Source organism: Leptopilina heterotoma, unplaced genomic scaffold (genome assembly GCF_015476425.1).
Source record: "Leptopilina heterotoma isolate Lh14 unplaced genomic scaffold, ASM1547642v1 Lhet_42, whole genome shotgun sequence".
Taxonomy (NCBI): domain Eukaryota; kingdom Metazoa; phylum Arthropoda; class Insecta; order Hymenoptera; family Figitidae; genus Leptopilina; species Leptopilina heterotoma.
In genome coordinates, this window is record NW_025111078.1 from 3,086,163 (window position 1) to 3,110,557 (window position 24,395).

The 24,395-nt window shown below is 35.4% G+C and overlaps 1 protein-coding gene and 1 long non-coding RNA gene across 4 annotated transcripts in view; both read left to right on the forward strand.

The window, feature by feature from the left end:
* LOC122506487 (protein groucho-like) overlaps nucleotides 1-24,395 on the forward strand; it is a 143,759-nt gene that overhangs the window by 112,027 nt on the left and 7,337 nt on the right. For all 3 annotated transcript variants that reach the window (XM_043618700.1, XM_043618703.1, XM_043618701.1), the window contains exons 6-7: nucleotides 2,971-3,226; nucleotides 8,435-8,460. In XM_043618700.1, the coding sequence (XP_043474635.1) occupies nucleotides 2,971-3,226; nucleotides 8,435-8,460 (282 nt within the window). The remainder of the gene's footprint in view (nucleotides 1-2,970; nucleotides 3,227-8,434; nucleotides 8,461-24,395) is intronic.
* Nucleotides 3,223-4,243, forward strand: LOC122506488. The gene is made up of 2 exons (XR_006302007.1): nucleotides 3,223-3,364; nucleotides 3,513-4,243. It is a non-coding gene; the product is annotated as an uncharacterized LOC122506488 (long non-coding RNA).

The following is a 24,395-nucleotide window of genomic DNA, read 5'->3' on the forward strand; positions in this document are numbered from 1 at the left end:
TCGCAATCATATAGCTGAGTCAGCAAACAATGGCCAAACTAAAAATGCTGAGATCGAAGTTGCCAAGAAGTCGCAGGTGCTCGGGGCTCTTAAAGAGACTATGCTATCTTTTCTGATTTGGTATTTAAGGATTTGTCTTCTGCGGAAAATGAATTGTTATTAAGTATTATTAAGTTTTGTTAAAGAAGAAATTGACGCTCGGTATGCTGATTGTAAAATTATGGGTTCATAGAAACTTTTGGTCTCTGGGACAGACATAGAACGTCATATGGACAACTTATGGTCGTACGAGTGCAACTAACTACTTCTCCATTTCATTGAGTACCATTCTTCTTGCATTCTTTTTCAAACCCGATGACGAATTGTTTCAAATTGATTATATTTTGTTGTGAGGATACCTCCATTAGGATTGGGACATATCCATCGAATCTGCAAAGGACCTAATCGTCCGATGACTGTTTCAAATGGATTATATTTTTGTATTAGGATACCTCTATTAGGATTAGGAGTCCTCTATGGACCCAGGAATCCGCAAAGGACCTAATCGTCCGATGACTGTTTCAAATTGATTATATTTTGGTATTAGGATACCTCCATTAGGATTAGGATTATGGACCCATGAATCCTCAAAGGATCTGATCATCAGTTTGAACCTTTCGCCACCTTCGCCTCTAATAGAAGTGAAAAAAGAGTGGAAGTAGTGGAAGGGAACCTACTTCCACTCTTTTTTCATTGTAATCCAATTTATAGTTGATACTTGCTCCAAATCCCCAAAAACCTAATAAATCATTGGTCTAAGCGACTTAAATCGATACATCAGAATTTAATCATTCTTCCTATTCTTCTATACTTTAACTTTAACAAGGCTTGCAATATCTTAAGAGATAAATTATGCACCCCAACTATAAAGAGTGTGTATAAATCCAACAACAAATACTGACAGAAAACAGGATGATAAATTGTGCACCCTTGATTTTAAAGGGATATTTTGTGTACAAACAGTGTTTGCGTTTTTGGGTGGGTGTGTATATATATATGTAAGCAGGATATAATCATTTATGAGAGTGTGTGGATCAGGAAACAAGCGTGTAAGTGTTGGATGTAGAGTCAGCCGCTCGACGCGGGGTTATTATATCGTTAAGCCATTTAATTATCTCGGCAAACTACTCCCCGGAATATTCGCCTCCATCCTCGTTTTCCACTTCCACCCATACCTTGTTCACAGTATCTCTCCATTCCCCTCATATTCTCCCTCACTCTCTCTATATATATATATTCTCCCTTACACCCACACAAAGTTGCCTCTGCCCTGTCTAACGAGTGTACACGTACGATCTCGTCTTAACCGACACGCTCTTCGAACCGTTAAAACACAGTTGAGCCAGTTTACGATTTGTCTGGCAGCGGACTGCCTGCACAATTTCCCTTAGGTACAACTTCAGTCCCTAACATCGGTTATACCACTACGCCAAAATGCTCGGTTTTAGTTTAGAGGCGCGCGCGTTCTCGCCGAGTTTATTACCTCCTCTTTACTTCCGCCCTGAAACTCGAAGGTCTTATAAATATATACATATATATATATATATATATACATTCGGTTATAATTATCGACTTCGCGATTCCGTAACAGTCTTCATCTTTGTTGTCGAAAGTTGTTCCTGCGCTTAATTGGAGTACGTCACGCGCTAATGCGAGAACTTGCTGCTGTGAATTCCCTCGAGAATTATTCTATCGTTCTACGACTTCAATTTCCCTTTTTGTTACACAAACTGACATTATGTATTCGTCTCACGATTTTATACCCGAGAGTTGATTAATTTCGTTTATAGTTATACCCCTAGCAGAAATGGAACAACTATTATAGCAATAAAACGCTTTCTCAGGAAATGCAGTTTACCGAACTAATTTTTTAGGAGTTGGCCTTAAAGTCCTCAGGAAGATCAAAAAACGATTCTGACTACTAGCGCCACCGTTGACGCTCCGCTAATTTCCGAGTACAGCACTCACAATTCTAAAATTGAACAAAACATTCCCATTCACTGTGATTTAACTTTTCCAATATTTATTGGCATATCGAGAGATTAATTTTATTAGCAATATACATATATATACAGACACGGATACAAATAGGGTAAAAACTGATTTGGCATTTAGCTGCTTTGTCAATTAAATCCGCTGTATATTTGTCGCTCGTTAAATATCGAAGGAATTCTAAAAACGAGTTACTTTCAAGGATGAACGATTTTGCGCTTTCATCAATTTAGCTAAATTGGTTTTAACGGTTTTAGCACTATTTCACATTGGCAGCTATCCGCTTTTTATGTTTAACTTCTGTTCTGTAAGTCTGGGTGTATTTGTATATATCTATATGTATATGGTTCAATAAAATATATCCAGTGCATTCCTTTTTCAGCAGCAAACAAAATTATTTTTTTCCAACCACCCACGCACGGCAGCAGCAGCAGTCAGCAACATTCGAGTTTGCTGTACCGGGAAATCTACTTTTTCAGTGAAACATGCGAATTTATTTATTTATCCGCGGCTTCCCGAGGCACGTTCCACAAACAGACTCTTCTAACGAATCCTTTGCGCTCATGCATACGACAACAGTCGCCCAGACCTGTCTGGATTACTGCCATGTTTTCTGCTCTCCTGTTATTGTACTACTTTGATATGTATTCACATATTTCTTTTCCTTTTTGATTTCGTAGCCTGTGGCCCAATGTTTTTGAAGATGCGTCCTAAATTACGCAACTGAAAAATTATTGTTAACCAAAAATAAAATGTTATTTTTTTGGTGTTTTTTCCTTTTTACTTTTCACCCCAGGTGAATGGGGGCCTCTTTCACCTGAGACGATGACGGGCCTTTCTAATATTAATATCTACAATTATCGTTGTATTTCAACATTTTTTTTATATAATTTCATCGCTTCTTTCACAAGTGTAATCAAAATTTTCTTTTTGTTACAGCAACAAAGGCCGGAAGTACCGAGAATATTCGCTCAACAGATGCCACCGACAGCTGCAATTGGTCCACATCCAGGACTGGCAGGTCTTCCTGGCCTTGGTCCTGGAATTCCAGTTCCAACTTCCGCCTCGGCAGCACTCCTTGGCCTAGGCATTCCCGGCGGAGCAAATCCCGGTGGAAATTCCGCTCATCCTTTATCAATAATGCCAAAACCAGATCTCCATCGAGGACAAAATGAGGACATCAAACCTAATGGAGGTAAATTACCTTTACCTATGAATTTCAATTTTTATTTAAATCTTCATCAGATGAGGTACAGAAAAAAAAATCACCTTGGCAAAAAAACATCACCTAAAAGAAGGAAACTTTGAATAATGGATGACGACGAATAAAGCGGTACTTCTTTTTTTTTTAATACTTTTTTTGTTTTTATTTTGCTAAAGTCAAGATTTTTCTTTCTACTTGGAAAAAAGAACCTTGTATTTTCAATTTTTGTTGGAATTTTTCAAAGTCTTACATAAATGTTCTCGTCGTTTATCTTCAGACAATGTCACGTTGATAGGATAACATCATTTCTTCACACGAGGCAATCTTCGCTGACGCTGTACTGTCTGAATTTTTCGTTTCCAACAAATGGAGGAGGAAGAGGAAAAAGAATTGTTGCTAAAAACTTTTCGTTCCGTTTTATGTATCAACAGCACGTACCAGCTCTTGTCAAGATATACGGGAATGTTTTCGAAGAGAGTGATTTTCGTTATAGGATAGAATAGAAAATTTTTGCGTGTGTACATATATATATGTATATGTAAACTTTGCTAACACCCTGATATCTGAGCATGTAATCGGTACTTCCGCTTTCGTGATACAAGCATTTCGTTATCTTATCTTGTTTAAATTGCTCTCAGAGAGATTGAGTGATGGAAAGGGTGGGAGAGAGTTTGGACCCCAGTTGTCTTATCATCACCCCTTATCACAATAATTATCCATCACGCACCACTTTCTTCCTCTCTATCTCTCCTCCTAATCGGACGTTAGCGCTTTCGATTGCAACTTGATCAAAATTATTTATCTTTGACAAAGAATACTTTATCGCAGACTCTCGTGACCGTATCGATTCATATTGTGATTTCGATAAAATATTATTATTTGTATGTGAAATATTTTTTATTCAAAATTTTTATGTTTTATTTTTATAATTGCTGTTTGTAATACGATGATAAATTTACAACGATAAAAAGAAAAATAAATCGTCAATTATTTGTTTATAAAAAAAAATATGTAGAATAATTTTTTTTCTTCCTTTTGAATCTTGAATATTCCTTATTTTTGTTTATGTCTTGTGATAGTTCTGTTTTGTCCGTATTGAAAGAAATGTTTTGCAATTTTTTTTAAAGCAATGTTAGACATAATTATTTTTATTGTTTTTGAAAGATTGTAGCTTTTTATTATTTTTTTGTTCTTTTATTTATTGAATTAATAACTAACACTAGGGAAGATAATTATGCGACGCTACTACTACGTGTCTTTGAAAAGCATCTTAGCTTTACATTGATCCCAAGAAGATAAAAAATATTACCGGATCCGTTTTAAATTACAAAAATACAAATAGTGTAAAAGAATGTTAAGGAAACAAGTAAGAAAAACTAATACAAATAGGAAAAAACACCAAAAAAATAACATTTCTTTTTGGTAGATACGCTACTGTAAGTGCACGAATTGAAACACTTCTCTTGTAAGCGTACTTGTTGGGTTTGCCGTGTTCGACCTCGATTTCGCTGGTCTCTCTGGTTACATCCTCGTTTTCTTGCAACGACGATACGAGCAAGAAACGTTTCGCACTTGTACAGAGTCGGAACGCTGACAAAGTCACGGCAGTTTGACGTTGGTTATCTCTCTCACACTAGCTTTGACTCTCATGATTTTCCATCTCCCTTTCACTTCAAGAGCACTCGGAATCTCCTCTCCCGACACGAGAGTGCTCTCCTATAGTGAGCACCTCTCTCCTCTTCCCCACCGATCCTCTTCTCTTTTCATTCTCACACCCTATATCCACTACTACCCTACCTCATCTAACCTCCCTAACTTCCTCTTTCTTTTCAACCATCTTCTGTTGTGTTCTGCTTTTGCCCATCGGCGACACTATTCTCCCTTTTTTTGTGCAAAACTGAAAAGCTGTGTACAACATTTTACACTTTGTCATAAATCATTTTTACGATTTTCACTGAATTGAGAGAGCGAAATACGAAATCATTATTGCTACGATACTTTTAGTGTTGCAAACTTTTTTTTGTGGTAAAAGAGTTTTTGATTGATGCAGGAAACTTTAAGGCATTTCACAATGAAGTGTTTGTACAGGTAACTGCATATATGCTCTCCGTCCGGTTTGCACACTTAAGACTTTCTATTATAATGTTATCAGTTAACGGAAAATTCGTCTATAAGTAGACAATTCATTGTAATTATCAATTAATAAATATAATTACAATTATTAGCCACGAACTAATTAGTTTGTGACAGAAATGCTACTGTTTTCATAAAAGTGTACAAACTGGAAGGACGGCATAAAGGCAGTTACCTGTACATTCCAGACCCTGAAGAGAGGGGGGTATAAAAGGAACGAGATCAGAGGTGCACTAGTCAGTGAGGATCCGCTCTTCACGCTGACAAGTACGCTTACAAGAGAAGTGTTTAAATTAGTGCATTTTTAGTAGCCAATCGAGTCATAAAATTTTATTTTTTTGGTGTTTTTTCCTATCGGTATAATTAGATCACTTTTGGAAGTCGGTACCCACATGGTACTGTTGACTTCCTAAAGTGATTTGATGATTATATCTAAGACAATTTTTCTAGATCCAACAAGAGTCCTGAGGGACGATTATTTAACTTGATTTCGAATGCCTTTACGTCAAGTACATTTTCTTTTGGAATTAGACTTTGGCGCCAAATTCATTTAGATTCCAAATTGACTTGAACGCCAAATTCATTTCTAATTCAATTCTAATTCGGAAACCAAATGAATTTGTCACCAAAGTTAATTCAAATCTTCATTAGAATGACTTTGACGTTAAATGCATTTTGAATTTGGATTAACTTTGTCGCCAAAGTAAAATAAAATTGTTTAATCGACCTGGTTTCATGTGATTAACGTATTTTTGGGAAATATTCAGAAAATATTATCTGCTCTATTGTTTGTAAAGGTATAAGCGGACAATATTCCTGATTAACGGAAATATTAGTTTTCCAATATTGGTGTTATTCGAATACTATAATTCTGACGTCTAGAGATATTTTAGTAAACGACTGGGTGTGCAAAAAAAAAAAAAAGAAAAGTCTAGTTGAAATCTGATTTACTGCAGACGCCAATGGCAGACGAGAGCGCCCTTCACCAAGAAGTCTTCCATTCCTGTTTCCTAATTACGTTATTCTACGCATATAACTTGAGGCAGCCTCTCTGTTATTTCTCATTTCACGGTGTTATCGACAAGCTAAATAATGAAAACGTCAGCGTCTCCTTCAGACCACGGATTTCAAACAGGAGGTCAATTCAATTCAGGATTCTCATTCAAACTCATCTCCCTCTCTATCTTATTATTGAAGACAGATTAAAATATTCTTCAAGATGACATTTTTGTCTCTAAATAGTCGAATTAATCAATGGAGACTCATTTTTCTTCTTTATTTAATGTACTTTGAATTATTTTTCCCTTAGTAATTATAAAGCTTATAATTGAAAATTTTTGATAAAAATAATTAATTCACAATGGGGAATTATTGGACTATTTTTTATAAGTGGATTTTGGGATTAAGTCTTGACTTGCGGTCGTTGTGGTTAAGCACACTGGTTTTGACTCTCAACGCACAAACCTCAATGTTTGATTAGAGAAAACTCTGAAAAATATGGATGTTAGGAAAACTGTTCAGATATAACAATAGAGATAGATTCTGGAGAGATTTTTCAAAGTAACGAATTACATAAAGCGCCAATGAAGTTTTATCAAGAAATCTTATCTTGCACTGCACGTAAACTCAATTTCGTTATCCAACTCGAACTTACTTTTTCTCTCCTTGGAAGCCCATCTTGCGGTAATTGATTAATGGAGTTCGGGGTTGAGTTCGATTAAAGCACCAGTATCGACTTGCTCGTCGAATTGTGAACCGTGCTTTTATTTCAATCCGCAACGATATAGTTGGATACATACTATCAAGCCCCCAGAGTCGTTCTTCTTGAAACGAAACGACCTCTTTGCGTTTTAGTAGAAAATTATGCGCGCTCTCCCGTGTCCGTTTACGAGCCTTGGGGTTGAAATACCCCGGGTTACTTCTATGGTTAAAGGGGGATGACGAACATTAGCGGGTTAAGGGTATGAGAAAAGAAGAGAAAGAGGGGATATTTGATGCTTCCTTTGGTTATTTTTTCATCTCTTCTAATATATATGTATATATACACACACTGAAGACCTCAGGGTCCGTAATAATCGGGAAATATGAGAAAAATTCTTTCCACGACCCTTCTATATATACCCCCTATGTAGGGGGAAAACCACGCTCCATAACTCGAAGCCATAACTCCAGTTATACGATATAGGTACATCTAGATATATAAACGTAGACGTGTGTACATCCAGAGGGATATTCCAAAGCTCGATATCTCTGCATATAAAACACTCATGTTACGATGAGGATATCTACGATGTGTCTACTGGGTAGGTCCATTTTTTTATCCAATTTATCTTTATCTTGTAACCGTTTTTCCCTCTTCTGTCGTAAAAGTGATTAAGTGTCTCAATTTCGAAAAAAAAGAATTTTTTTTCTAAAAGAAATAGAAACAGTAGAAGAGTGTTAGGGGCGCCATCTACACATCGGAACTTGTACCCAGATGCAAGATATTCTTAAATTGTATTCGATTGGGTAAATTACAAAAATCTTTTTTCAAACTTGAGTGTTCTATTTTTGATAGAGAATATTGAATTTTAACCCCAATGGCAAAAATCTGTATTCATTTTCAAGAAATAAATAAAAAAGGGAAAATGTATACCAATATTATTAGTATGTGCCATTGAGACGAAGATATCGTTGAGATATTTCTTACGAGACAAAGTGTACCCGGTACAAGGGGTTGGTGGTTGGGGGCAATCGAGTGAGGGCAAACTATGAACTCCGCTACGTGAGGACAAAGCCTCTGTTGAAGAGATCCCTTCACTCCATAATGGTGTCCTCGGTTTACTCTTCCCTTTCCGTCTCCCTCATTCTCTACCATCTCCAACCATCTCCTTCAAACTCTCCTCTCCTTCTCTCTCTCTCTCTCAACCTACTCTCAGAAATCCTCGAGAGCACTGACTCCTTTTACTACGGTATTTGAAGAAAGTCTCTCTTTCTCTACTTTTTCTTTTCCCTGTGCAAAATCAAATTATATTTTTTTCTCTAAACTATTTTTACTAAAACTAATTTCTCTTCTTTTTGTTGCAGGTCTGAATCCAGCTGAAGAGAGGCATGTGAGTATAATTTAGTTTGAACTTGAGGAAATTAGAAGAAAAAAAAAGGTTCACTGGTTTTTTTTGAGTATAATAACGAGTTTCATATAAACAAGGGTTGGAAAAGAGAGGAAATTTTCGTTTCCATATTTCTTGGAAGTTGGACGTTTCAGTATGAAGTAAATTTTATGGGTCGACCTTCTGTCGAGGGGTTGATATTGCCTAAGGGCCTGTTCAGAATCTTGTGGGCTAATATTCAATTTCAGGCGCGCCCTTAGTTTGCAACAGTTTCCACCCCCCCACTCTCTTTGGTAAAGTGACGAATGTCCCCCCCAACTGTTCCTTGGGCGCTGAACGGTTTTGTGTAGATTTTGAGGGTGGGCTCTATATCTACACAGACTTGTGTGGCAGGGTGAAACGAAAGAGAAGGTCTCGCGAGATTAAAGGGGAGATAACGCGAGGATTAGTGGAGACTATATATATATATATACATAGAGAGATAGAGAGAGAGAGAAAAAAAAAGAGAGAAGGAGAGTTCACGGGATAATGATGTCGGCTTATAAGTACTGTTGGAGAGCTCTCACGTATACGTTGTACTACGTGTACTTTTCGACGAGGGAATATTCAATGCGCTTGGACTCCCCTCATCCTTCACTGGGTGACTCCACCCAAGAATCAACGCCATATATTTCCACTTGACGGCCCATTCAGTCAAGTGCTCGCTTTTGTCGATACTTGATTTTCAGCACTTTTGGTTTATTTCAATCTGTCATTATTCGAATAAAGACTCTTTTATTGTCGATGCTTAGAAATGGCTTATATGGGGTCATGTCAATTCATGCGGGTGTTTGCCATACCACTATTTCGATAGGAAATTTTTTTTTATTCTCTATGCAAAATTATTCAGTTTGGGATTGGCCAGACCTAACATTGTAATTGTTGATGAAAATAGGTTCATAAGTTCTCCTGATTGCAAGAAGCCTAGCTCCCTAGCCGCCCTTGAAGGCAAAAGTCTTACGACAGTAGTACCTGACGCCTTCGACAGACGGCGCCACATATCACTCGCTCGATAACTATGCAACCTGTATTATCGACCACAGGGAAAAAATTATCCCGCTTAGTACCATTAAAAATAATAAATTGTTATTCTAGTAACAAATTTTTTATCGCAAAAGCAACAAATTAGCTTAAAAATGAAAAACTAATGCTAATCTTCCTTTTTTTTTAATAAAATATTCTTTTCATCAGAAATTTTCCCTCTGAAAACAAATTTCCATTGAATGTGGAATCTAAAAAAAATTGGCTCCGTTTTGCAGAAATAAAATAGGTTTTGCTTTAATTCTTTTTTATTTCAACCGATTTATTTATCTCGGGAATTGGTTTGTTTAAAAATCCCTGAAAGGCCTTTTTTATACCTTGGAAATGAAAAAAAAAGAATCAACGATTGTTCCTTTTTTTGCTTCTAGTTTTATGTGTTCCTGATTGTAAAACGAGTGAAGCTTCCCGGTGAAAAATATTAGAATTGAATTCCCACGTCGACCATCGAACCTTTATTTTCCTTCAAACTCTTTCCCGTATATACGTATATACAGACAAACACAAGCACTCTCTACAAGTCAAAAGAAAAAGCTCTCTCTCTCTCCCCCTATTCGTTTCAAATGCACGAATTTTTGTAAAAGCAATATTTTTTTTCTTGTTCTTTTTTTTCGGGATGGAGAGAAAAAGATCACGTATATGTATGGAGAGAGAAAAAGGATCGATTCTGGCGATTCGTTGAAAGTATCGTGCGAAGCTCTAGAGAGCCGCTGTAAGCGCGTTAACGTTTTTTTTTCAGGGAGCTTTTAATAAACGCGAAGCGGTCGGGCGCCGTCGTTGCTTTATGTACGTTGATGCTTTTGACGACGAGCTTTTTACGCTCACGTTCAGCTTTCACGAAGCGAAGGGCTTTTATATTCACCTCGACCCCTACCCACTCAACTTTCATTTCAACGCAGGTATCTACACCCACATATATACACCTTATGTATATATATATATATATATATATATATATATATATATATATATATATATACACACACTAAGGATGAGGATACGTATCTAATCTTTTTTATGAGGTGAAACTTTACGCGATCCCTGGTCGTTTAAACGCTCTTTTCAATGCGTGGTTAAAGAAAAAAGAAGGGGAGTGAGATTGAAAACTTTTCTTTTTATTACGATTGCCTTAAACTTTTACTGTAATTTACTTCTGGTTTCTGCAATTTTATTTTTTGGAGTCTTTAACATGTAACATGGATTGAAAGTTTTTAAAATCTTTTTTTTTTTTAGAAATTATATCAACTTCTCCGAACAGAAAAATTGCAAACCTGTCGATAAAACAGTTGTTTCCTTTACCACTTCGACGGCGCTAGTTGTCCAAGAGGACACGAACTAAACGGAAATGAAAAACCGTGACAACTTTATTCTGCACAATGAGAAATATAAACTAAAAACCACTTTTCAGGTGAACGTCTGAGTCTCCTCTTTACATTTTAGTAATTCTTTATGCATAGAGAAATCATTTTTATTAAAACCCTTTCTTAATCAGATTTTAATAATGTCGATCAATTTGCAGTCTATATATAATGCCCAAGTTTCTAGCAAATTGCATGTTAAACGGGTATGTGAAAACTATTAAAATACTCCTTTTATGACTATTTCTAACTTCCGAATTGGGACAAGTTTCTAAAAACAAAAAAAAACCTGTTCAGGGAAAAAATTAAATAAATAGGTATACATAATTTTGTTTAACAAGGAGAAATTTTATGTGACAATTAGGAAACTAATAAACGCGCATTACTAACGGAATTTAATAAAACAGTTAAGGAAAATTACTTCATTCTTTTTTTTGTTCGTAATTCCTGGAAAGTATCAATTAGATCAAATTTTCCTGTAATTTCACTTAAACGCTTAAAGGAAACAGGCGTTTTTTCGATTCAATAATTATCGATAATTTAATAGGCGCAATTATGCGAGGAACTGATAATCAAGCGGTTGATTACATCGCGCGCGCTAGAAGAGACGATATAGGTGGTAATAGGTTTTCACGTGTCCGCTAGATAATAATCGTTTGTACGTGGTTTTCCCGTCTGAAGTGAGGCACTTGGCCTCTGAAATGCAAGCCTGAGGGTTATGAAATTGAAATATGAATGCTAATGTAGTGAACTTGCTGAGGTAGGTGAAGGGTATATATATTATAGAACGGTTATACTGCACTGTTTACGTCTACGGCATGTATCTCAATATCCCTTGTTCCTGCTCTGCCTTAATGGCCAAAGCTATTCTCCAAGTACCCACTCGATCAGGTGCATCCCATCCTATGGATCTATATCAATATCCTCACACGCACACAAGGTGCCATGTGTGCTACACTCGAATAGTAGGGGATTATTCTGCTAAAGTGCACGTGCTTACTTGAATTACAGCCTCGTATAATCACGAATTTGCCCTTATTACATGACTACAGCCTTGGCCTATTTCAATTGGAGGGAAGTTCACTCACATTATCGCAGTTAGGTGCCGATAATGTAATTAGGTAAACAAATTAATAAATCCTTTTTGTTATTTTAAAAATTACGGGTTTATTAATTTTTTCATGAGAGGAGGGTAAAAAATTGGAGGATATATCCAAAATAGATACCAATTCTCTGTATATACTTCTAGATCCTTAATTTTTAATTCGATTGTATAAATTACAAATACTTTTTCATCTTACCATGCTGCATCTTCTTTCTTGAATGATATTCGATTGTATAAATTACAAATACTTTTTCATCTTACCATGCTGCATCTTCTTTCTTGAATGATATTCAATTGTGTAAATTACCAACAAAAATTTAACTTACCATGCTGCATCATGATTCTTGAATGATATTCGATTGTATAAATTACAAATTCTTTTTAATCTTACCATGCTGCATGTTCTTTCTTGAATAATATTCGATTGTGTAAATTACAAATACCTTTTAATCTTCAAAAACTATATAGTATTACAACTTACCATTATGAATATTCCTTTTTGACCAGTATTCTCCTATTATTCGGATGTCCTTCAATGAAAAGTCCCAACACTACAACATTAATCAAATAAAAAACGAATATTAAAATAAATCTCCTGGAATTAATACAATCCTATAATCTTACACACTTTGACAAATAAAGTACTCCAACTTCGTTAAAGAGAAAACATTTTTTATTAATCGATATCCCCGGGTAAGTGCTCTCGAATTTTCTTTACTCGCTGAACATTTTTAATTAACGTCACACCAAAGTAAATGAATTTCCCAGTCGTGCGGTGCTTTTTGCTAGCGGGATTTTATCAGCTCTTTTCGCCAATCCGCATTTCTCTTCCTCTCTCTCTCTCTCTCTTCTTCTCTTTTACTGTGATTCGATGTCGTCAAAGGGGAAGATTTGTTTCCGAAATTTTCTACTGGGTATAAAGAGATTTCAAATCCTTCATAGTATCAAGGGAGATTTGCACAAGAATATTCTCTTGAGTGAGAAATATTTCTCTCCCCTTATTAAATCGACATTGGAAAATGCGAGAGTCGCATCTGTATGTTCATTTAAAAAAAAAAAGAAAAGTTCCCGAGGAGGTGGCATCGGCTCATAACGAATTCATATAAAATGGAAAGAAGCGAGACTCATGGGAGAGAAAAATGAGTTGGAAAAAGAACAAATGGTTGAGGGTTGAAAATAAAACGGAAGGAAATCGGATTTAAAAAATTTACCTCGACGCCACACACTTCGTTTGTTAACTGGAGACTTTTTCAAGAAGGTTATTACTCCCATTTTTAAACATCTATTTTTATCCTTTAAAATTGCTTGAAAAAACCCGCTTTTTTATATTTTTGACAAATTATAATTTTGTTTTGAAATACTAAAATATTTTGAAAATTGTTTTTATTTAATTCAAATATTAGATGAATCTAAGATAGAAAAATCTGAAAGTGAGTAAAATTTAAAGATTCGGTGATAACATTTTATAGCATTAATTTAATCGTGGAGAGTTTATTGGCTACCATAAGCCGAAGGGATTTGGATTCTTTCGATCCGGTACTTTACACTTGGAATTAAATTCCCGCCACTGAAAAAGTTATTTCCCCCAAGCAATACGATAAACTCAATAATCAGTGAACGAATTACTTTATCCTCAAAATTTCTCCTCCTAATTGAAAATCGTAATTGCAATTTAATAAATATATCAGATTCATGTACAGACCGTGAAGGCTTTTCCGTTCAGTCGACGCTGGTCCTCCGTCGGACTTAAACAGCAGATGAACTAAAAAACAGGCCACTTGCAAAGTGGAAAACTAGTTAAAAAATTTTCTCAGGTGAATTTCTGAGCTACTCCTAATAGTAAATAATTATTTTCATATTATCTTCTTTTGAAATATTTTGAACTTATAGTAATGAATTTGAACCTAATTATTAAAAGGAAAAATTTACTCAAGCGAGTTTATGTTGAGAAACAATATTTGATAACACTTTCTTAAATTTATTCTAATTAATTTCCTCGGATAATTGGTTACATGGTGATTAAAAAGTTTTAGAGGAGATCTCGTTTAAACTTGTCTATCTGCTTCTAGCTATAAGGGAAACTCAAATCTTCCTATCTCAGCTTAATGTAAGTGGAAACAGCAAGTTGGTCTAGTCTCTCTGAATTCCCATCGACTCTCGACCTCTCTCATAATAACTATCTGGAAGTCGCTATTAAATCTACTGAATTATCTAATTGAGACCTATTCCTCAACAGTATAATGGTGATTTATCTGTTGTAAATTGACTTGATAGTTTAGTCACACTTGAATAATTGTTGCTCTCAATAAAAAATATTAAATTACTCGTTATTGATGATTATGATCCATATAATCAGTACAAAGTGGTAAAAAGGATTTTTTTTTATAGGAGTAGCATTTTAATTAAAATAAAGATAACCTAGTCCGCTTTATGGGAAAATTAAAAATAGATCCTATTGTTAGTTTAAAAAATAATGATAAAAAAACCGCAGTCAATTTGATTGTAAGCCATTTTCCAGCAGTGGACCATTTGGCATTGACTCTACAATGTATTTTGCACATTCGGTTCATTCTCCCCTTTAACTCTTATCCCCAACCATTTTATCTCTTTTAATCCCATCAGTGGATCGAACAGAACAGAAGAGTAGTCCGCCGCCGCCACCACCACCGACGTCGTCGTCGGTCGGTAAATTAAATCTCGAATAAAGTGCAAATAAACGGGCAGGAAAAAAAGCGAGAGATGCCTTTGGTTTGAGGGTAGACGTAAAGTAGAGGTGGTTGTGAAAGCACCCACCCCGGTAAAAAGTGTCGAATGAAGAGGAGATTCGGGTGGGTTACAGAAGGATAGGTTAGAGAACGAGAGGCAGAAAAAAAAATATAGAAAAAAACGTCGGCTCGACGAGAGAGAGAGAGTGTAATTTATTTTAATTAGAGTGGCTGCATTATGTAAGCGGTATATAGCGGGTGACGCGTCAGTGAAAGGGTTTGAAAGGGTCGAGAGATCGCAAAGCTTGACGCCATCCCCAGTCTCACTCCCACCCTCTCTCTATAAATGCCCGGCAACCCGCTTAAAGCTCCTACAAGCTTGCCTCTTCCTACCCCTAGTGGGTTAGAACAGACTAATTCACCTCATGCCTGTTCATCCCCCTCTCCAATTTCCCAACTACTATCCTAACCCTCATCCTCACTTGCCTCATGAACCCTTCGCATCACACCGCGCCACTCAGTACGCGACTATATAGAAGGGCACTCTGATCTCTCCTACCTTACCGACACCTCTGATCTCGTTAGGGACACATTAATTAATTTACAAGATGGCGACGCCGTCGGAAGGACCTTGTCGAGGGGGAATGGGTTCTCTAAAGGGTTGTATATATATAAAGCGCAACGCGCTACGGCACGTTTTAATTACTAATTGAAACGCTCTCTGCGGGGAATCCCCCTCTTCGGCTTTCTTAACATGCTTCAATGCCTCGACATCACCCCTTGTTAGAGTCACCCTTAAATTCAAAATACACCTCCGAGGTTCACATAATATTTTTTAAACACTCGGCCCAACCCTTTTTTAATCTTCCTAAATCTTCTCGTTACTGCTCGCTTTTTTTCACTCCTTATAATTATCATCCAACAGCATGTTTATGCTGACAACAAGTTTTATGCTGAATTCTGACAACTTTTTAAAAGTTATGTCTCTTCACTGAACTAGGACTACGAATTTTCGAAAAAGGAGGTCCTCATTAAAAAAATCGTTAAACAACATAGAGAAAACAGTATATTAAATTTAATCAAGCTAACATTTTCTACACACACATATACATTAGTTGTGGGTACATTGAATTCGATACCTTCGCGCAAGAGAAGATTACGTACTTTTACGATGCGCTCACTTTACGACCGAGTGAACTTTTTAATAATTTGCCGCCGGTAATTAGTTCGTAATTTAATGAGCTTGCCGTAAATGCTGAACGGCTGGCCGCCCCATAATTACGCCTCAGTATTTCATAATAATCGTTTCTTTACTGTGCCGCGCATCACCCATGGAGTTTCTTCGCGAATCTCTTTTCTAACTATATGGATAAATATACTGTTCGTACCTTTAGCATATATATAGTTGGAAATGTGAGACGTATCCGTTATTTAATTTAAATTTATCCGCCTCTTCCTAATTCTCATAATTATTTCTAAATAATTATTTTAAAATTGTTGTCAAGCTTTATTTTCGCCTTCCGCTTAATTTTTTTTGAAAGTATTCGCGAAAACCGTTCTAGAATAAGTTTCCATATTAATAACAAAGAGAAAACTAGGGATTAATTCCTAAATCTCGGATGCTACCGAAATTCTTGCCCGACACGGTAATGTGAGAATATGAATCTAGTGGAATAATTTCTACTCCTAGGAGCACTATATGATAAGAGATTGTCCCCATGTCGTCACCTTGAAACAAGGGAACCTAAGTTTACCGGGAGTGGAGAGCAAGAGAAAATTAGAGGTAGTAGGTAACCTTCCACGAGAGCACCCACGAGACCATAAACGACTACGAGTCAGTGATCGACTGCATTGATTTAATCAGCGTCCTTGCTTTTATACCCTCAAAAATCTTACCTGCTTGCGAGAGAACCCAATGTTATCAATTTTACAAGAAATAGAAAATAGGTCCGAAGCTCAATTAGTAAAATCTAGTTTAAATTCTAATAAAGATATAAATTTTTTTTAAAAAAAATTAATACACAAATCTAAATAAAAAAATATGAATAATAAAAAATTCTGAGTTTGACGACAATAAATTATGGTTAAACATCCCATTGCTCAAGTACCCCATTAGCTGTCACGTGCATATATGTACGAGACTAGGTGCCTTTTACGTTATTCGAATGAATTGGAATGAATGAAAAGGATGGCGGAAAAAACGACTCGTTCCATTGTCCTGAAAAGGGTGACAGAATAAAGGGAAAAGGTATATATATATATATATATATATAGAAGTATAGTATATATATATAGATGGAAGAAGAGGCGGAAGGGGAGGGGGGTTAAAAGGGAGGCACGGTAATTGAAAAACCCGCCGTGATCTCGATCGTTGCTTTATCTCACGTGCTTCACAGACTCGCCTTCCTCTTTTATCTTCCTCTTCTCTTGGAGCCTTCAAAGAAAAAAACCCTCACAACAATGCCTCAGAGGTACATTCTCGCGCGGTTACTAACGCGAACTTGTGGTTTAACGAATGGCTACGTAAAACCTGACCACTTCACCGCTTTAAGGTCATTACAAAACAGAAAAAAAATATAAGCAGCTAATATAATGGTTCCTACCGATGCTAAGAAAACGACAAAGAGTTACTGGGAAAGAGAATTGTTTTGATTTACGACACTAGTTCCGGAAACAAAACTACTTTGTTTTTTTTATGGTTCTACGTTGCGGTTGTTTTTATTTTTTAATTCTGTAAAATGAATGCTCGCGGAATTTGTTTACGTTTTTTGAAAACTCTTCTTTCTTGAATAATATTCGATTGTATAAATTACAAATACTTTTTATTCTTACCAGGCTGCATCTTCTATCTTGAATAATATTCGATTGTATGAATTACAAATACTTTTGAATCTTACCATGCTGCATCTTCATTTTTGAATAATGTTCGATTGTATATATTACAAATACTTTTTCATCTTACTATGCTGCATCTTCTTGCTTGATAAATAATCGAATGTATAAATTACAAATACTTTTTCATCTTACCATGCTGCATCTTCTTTCTTGAATAATATTCGATTGTATAAATTACAAATACTTTTTATTCATACCAGGCTGCATCTTCTTTCTTGAATGATATTCGATTGTATAAATTACAAATACTTTTTAATCTTACCATACTGCATCTTCTTTCTTGAATAATATTCGATTATTTAAAATACTGACAAAATTTAATCTTACTATCTTCTATCTTGAATAATATTCGATTGTATAAATTACAAATACTTTTTCATCTTACCATGCTGCATCTTCTTTCTTCAATGATAGTCGATTGTATAAATTACAAGTACTTTTTATTCTCCCACTTTACATCTTCTTTCTTGAATAATATTCGATTGTATAAATTACAAATACATTTTATTCTGGCCATCTTCCAGTCTCTTTCTTGAAAAAAATTCGATTGTGTAAATTAAAAATACTTTTTAATCTTACCATGCTGCATCTTCTTTCTTGAATAATATTTGATTGTATAAATTACAAATACTTTTTAATCTTACCATGCTGCATCTTCTTTCTTCAATGATATTCGATTGTATAAATTACAAGTACTTTTTATTCTCCCACTTTACATCTTCTTTCTTGAATAATATTCGATTGTATAAATTACAAATACTTTTTCATCTTACCATGCTGCATCGTCTTTCTTAAATGATATTCGATTGTATAAATTACAAATTCTTTTTCGAAAATAATTTTTTTCTGGTGAGGGACTTCATTCCATTTGGTAACTACAACAATTCCTCATCTATTGGATCCTAAAAGCGTCAATTAGGGAGGGTTCACAAATTACGTAACATTATAAATGGGGGGTTTTTGATTTTTAATGTATTTTATTTAAAAACACAATCACCATGATAGTCTATCAAGAATAGAATAAAAATTTTGATTCTCACAGTTAGTAAGCACGAAATTTAGAAACTATAAATTTTAAATCGTACAAAGGTAATTTGGAAGCAGATTGGTAATAACCATATAATGATAATAATAATATCGCGAACACCGCTGGAGGTCGTCGAGACCGATAATAATAATAACAGCAATAATCATAATAATATCGATAACCCCAGGAGCGTTGGGTGTGCTAGTGGTGCGGCGCGTTGTTGCATAAAATTGTAAAACCCTCGACGCTGCTTGCCGAGATAGCTGCAAACAGAGACGAGTTAATTTAAAAATGCAAATTCTACCGCAGAGACCGGATGGAAAGAGGACGAGTCGGATGTAGGAAGAGAGACCAACAGGAGATAAAAGAAAAAAGCACCAAAGCCCAGAGACACTATATACATATATGCATATATTATTACATTTTAATTATTTCTATTATATTTATACTTCGGATTTCTTTTAACCTTAGTACAAATTTATATTTTTATTATTCTACCCTATCGAACTAATAATTCCACTCCAAAATTTTTTAATTTATCTAAAAGAATATTTCTTTTTTTAGAAATATCTTTTTTACTGATCCATTCAAATGTTTTATTTTCTTTTCTAAATATATACTATTCGATGGTCATTCTCAATTAAGAAAATAATTTAAACAATTTATTCTAATAGCGCGTGACACTTGTATTTTATGGGAGCATATTTCTGAGTAATTTAAATATGCCGTTGCGTTCAATTTAAATCACCCTGTGACAACGTTTCGCTGAGCACCGTGATTCAAATAAACGCGAACGTCGTCGTATTTTAGTGACGCTTTTTTTTTTTTTTTTTTTTTTGGACCACTCTGTGTCGCAGTCATTAAATATTCTATGCATGGATGAGTGACCAGAGTGGAGAGTAATGTATACGGAGTAAAAATTTTCGTTTTTCAGGTATCTCTCAATGTAAAACTCAAAGTGACGTAATTACAGTGGCAAAAACGATGGAAAACAGGAATATTTTGAATATAGAAAAAAATTGTTGGCAAATTTTTTTGTGTTTGGTATAAAATCCTGATCGATTAGTTTTATTGGGAATTGTAAAATTATTGTCCACGTCAACTCCAGCTTTGTAATTGGAAAAATAAAGTTCGTTTTAAAAACACTGATGCTAAATGGTTACTGCAGAGCGACATAATATTAGGATTTCTCGATTTTATCATCATCAGTCGAGTTCTAATCGTGGTTGGGAACTGGAGAGTAATTCAGTCTTCCATCTCTGTACTAACCGTACTGACGGAATCTTAACTTCGATGATCGCAAAAGCTCGTGAATCTTCATCGCGAACTTGCACTATTCTAACTGTACGAAAATTTGTTCGAAGATTTTTTTTTCATTTAGTAAAGGAAAATTATATTTTTAATCATAAGGAAATTTACATTTACGTACAGTTAATATAGATTATCCCTGGATGCGTCCGCCACAATGGTATTATTTTAAAATAATCAAATTACTCTCCCGGAGAGATTATTCCCATAAAAAGAAATGTTCATAATCTGCTCGGCGGAAAAGGAGGAGAGATAAAATTGTTAAAATTCATTTCTGAGATGGAAAAACATCTTCCACCTCTTCTCTTTTCTGTAACTTCTATATCCTTGATCGTTAAATCCCGAGTGTACTTCGAAGCTTGGCAACGCGGTGAATTAATTGCTTCATAAAATCTGGCATCGCTCTCTGAATCTCTCTCTCTGTTCAACCCTCTTCCAAAGCGAGTAAAGTAGTTCACATTTCTCACTTAGTCACAACATTTGAAAGGAGGACTTTCATAAAATAGAGTATATGTATATATATATAGTTTTTGCACTCAACGAATATCGATGTTCTATGAGCAGAAGGTTTTAGTTGGGGTATTGAAAGGTAGCAACCGGAAGGAATGAGAATCACTGGGTGCAATCTTGTACTAGCTGGGGTTTGCGGGGTCTTGGAAAGGAGACGAGCTTCAACTCGTAACCTCCTTGTGGGGGGTGGTACTAGGTATTGGTAGAGTGAGGAATAGGGAAACAGGCTTCCGAGATGGCACTCGGGGGTGGTAAGAGAGACCGAGAAAACTAAAGAGTCAGAGTGGTGGTAGTGGTGGTGAGAGGAGAAAAGTGAAGGAGTTGAGGAATGAGAGGGGTTGAAGATGGCGTGAGGGTTGGTATCGTAGGAATGGGAAGTAAAGAGGGTGGCGGGTGGAAATATACCCGAAGGATGAGGAGAGACGTGGTAAGGTGGTTTGAAGGAGTCGCTCACTCACTTACCACCCTCATGGCCTGCCGGCATGGCTTCGACCACCAACCTCAATACGAACCCTTCCCACACCATCGTTTCCTTCCTTCTGCTTGCTTGCCAAGTTGCCTGCCTGTACACACCAAGTCAGCCCTAACACTACAAAGTCTATACATCTTCGGAATACCGTACCTACCTACCTTTCGTACCTACCCCATATTGATCGTGGCAGAAACCCTCTTTACTCAAGGGTTGCCGCCAGCAGTAGGTACCTAAGTATACTTAGGTATTCTTACACGTCTTGTATACATTCGCGTATCAGTTGGCGTTCCACGCAGACTTAGAATTACTCTCCCTGTATGTGTGTGTGTGTGTGTGTGTGTGTGGCAAAAGCGACAAAGTTGCATCCTTTAAAGCCGAGACGACAAGCGAGCTCCTTTTTTAGACGTCACATTTTATAAAAGAGACACGTTGCGAGTTTTGCTGGCAAAAAGATGACGTCTCTACACGACAAAAACCACAGCATACACAACAAATACTATCCACTATTGAGAACTTAAAATCTAATTCAGTAGACATTAATTCACGTTTTATTTCAAAAAGAACATGTAATAATTTTTTTTAAATAATTTAGTAAAAAATATTTTCTTTGAGGAACTTTTTATATTTAAAATAAAATCAAAGGCGTCCTATATGCCAATGGTTCCTTGCTTTTTATCATTGAAAACGGGACATCGGCACTTTTCAAGATTTTCTTGCTCTGAGAGGTCTCTCGGCTCGCTTTGACTCCAGAGACCTCCCTGAGTTCTTTTTTTCTGCTTTTTTCAACCTTTTGCCAAAGAGGAAGGTTCTCGCTTTCCATTCCAAGAAACCTTATGTATATAAACTGGTCTCGCGGATAAATGGTGGTTCACCATTACTGGATAACGAGGCCTCTGCCTCTACGTCTTTTCACTGGACTTCCAAGTGAATAGTATATTTACTTTGGTTTTCTATATACCATCTAACGAATCCAACCAACAACAACTTTCTATGTTGATCAAAATTGTTGATTTTAACTCACTTTTTTATTTTATTTACAATACAAAAACTCACATCATAATGCTGAGAGGGAAAGATAAATTAATTACTTTGTCCGCGGAGCAGTAAGATGGTAGAAAATTTGATTTTCAGAAAAAAGTAAAAATTCACAATGGGGACCAGGATGTCTTAAAGATATTCTAAGAAGCTCCTGAATCTAAATGTCTTTAGAATATGAAGGGATGGTCATAAGTGTTACATAGTATGTTCTATTATGTCTGATCAAATGGGAAAAATAGAATTCGATTGTATAGATTACAAATACTTTTTAAGTATTTCGATCTTCTTTCTTGAATAATATTCGATTGTATAAATTACAAATACTTTTTAATCTTACCATGCTGCATCTTCTTTCTTGAATAATATTCGATTGTATAAATTACAAATACTTTTTAATCTTACCATGCTGCATCTTCTATCTTGAATAATATTCGATTGTATAAATTACAAATACTTTTTATTCTTACCAGGCTGCATCTTCTATCTTGAATAATATTCGATTGTATAAATTACAAATACTTTTTAATCTTACCATGCTGCATCTTCTTTCTTGAATGATATTCGATTGTATAAATTACAAATACTTTTTATTCTTCGATCTTCTTTCTTGAATGATATTCGATTGTATAAATTACAAATACTTTTTAATCTTACCATGCTGCATCTTCTTTCTTGAATGATATTCGATTGTATAAATTACAAATACTTTTTATTCTTCGATCTTCTTTCTTGAATGATATTCGATTGTATAAATTACAAATACTTTTTAATCTTACCATGCTGCATCTTCTTTCTTGAATGATATTCGTTTGTATAAATTACAAATACTTTTTATTCTTCGATCTTCTTTCTTGAATGATATTCGATTGTATAAATTACAAATACTTTTTAATCTTACCATGCTGCATCTTCTTTCTTGAATAATATTCGATTGTATAAATTACAAATACTTTTTATTCTTACCAGGCTGCATCTTCTATCTTGAATAATATTCGATTGTATAAATTACAAATACTTTTTAATCTTACCATGCTGCATCTTCTTTCTTGAATGATATTCGATTGTATAAATTACAAATACTTTTTATTCTTCGATCTTCTTTCTTGAATGATATTCGATTGTATAAATTACAAATACTTTTTAATCTTACCATGCTGCATCTTCTTTCTTGAATGATATTCGATTGTATAAATTACAAATACTTTTTATTCTTCGATCTTCTTTCTTGAATGATATTCGATTGTATAAATTACAAATACTTTTTAATCTTACCATGCTGCATCTTCTTTCTTGAATGATATTCGATTGTATAAATTACAAATACTTTTTAATCTTACCATCTTTCATCTTCTTTCTTGAATAATATTCGATTGTGTAAATTGCAAATTCTTTTTAATCTTGACATCTTTCATCAACTTTCTTGAATGATATTTGATTGTGTAAATTATAAATTCGTTTTAAATTCTTAACTTATTTTTAGAATTAGAATAAATATTAAAAAAAGAGAGAACTAACAAAAGAATTTTCTCCACCATTAAATAATGTAAAATATTTCCCCCGTTATCTGATAAGTCTTCACTCGGTGACGCCTTTTATTTTCCTCTCTGTCGGCTGCATTTGCAGGGTCATTTTCCGGTCTCAATGGCTCGAGTAATTTCAGTAGTTTAACGCGGATAGAACTTGAGAACGTCATTGATGTATGTCTTACTTTTATCCACATCCTCTCGTGCATTCAGGAAGTAAGAAAAAAAAGGAAGAAACGAAGGAGAGTTGAGGTAATGGGGCAAAAGAGAGGCGTTGAGAGAGGGCAAGAGAGGTAATTGAGAAAAGGAGATTTACTTCGACTTGGAGCTCAACAGCCGCTATCGGGTAAAACGGGGAATGGGGTGAAATAGGAGGTAAAGGGGGGGGAGGGTGGAATTTTATTGGCGCATCGAAAAGGGTAACCGGAAGACTGCGAACTACTGACTTCACGACGACGGATATCGAGCACTTTCAACGAATAAGAGAAATCGATATATCGAAATCAGAAACCGGAACTTTAACGCTCACCGATTCTCGGATACAGTTAACTTTCGTCCCTGGGAGATTTATTCAATTACAAGATGTTTACTTTATATGCTTTATATATTCCACTTGTTATTTAAACATTTTTTAAATCATGTTTTTTAATTCCTGTTTAAGCAGTGACTGAAACCGCCTTCAATTTGTATATTTGGCTCTTCTCGATTGACATCGTTACACAATTCCGCAAATAAAATAAAAAAACAGGATTTTTTTTATGCTAGACCTCACGTTTGGCAAACACGAAAAAGTCATTTCATTTAATCGAGAGAAAAAAAAATCGCCGAGAGCAAAAAGTTACACCCCTGACGTGCGATTTCTCCCTGAGGGTAAATCCGTTCTGGTTCGGTGACGAGACAAGACACAACGAATCGAGAGA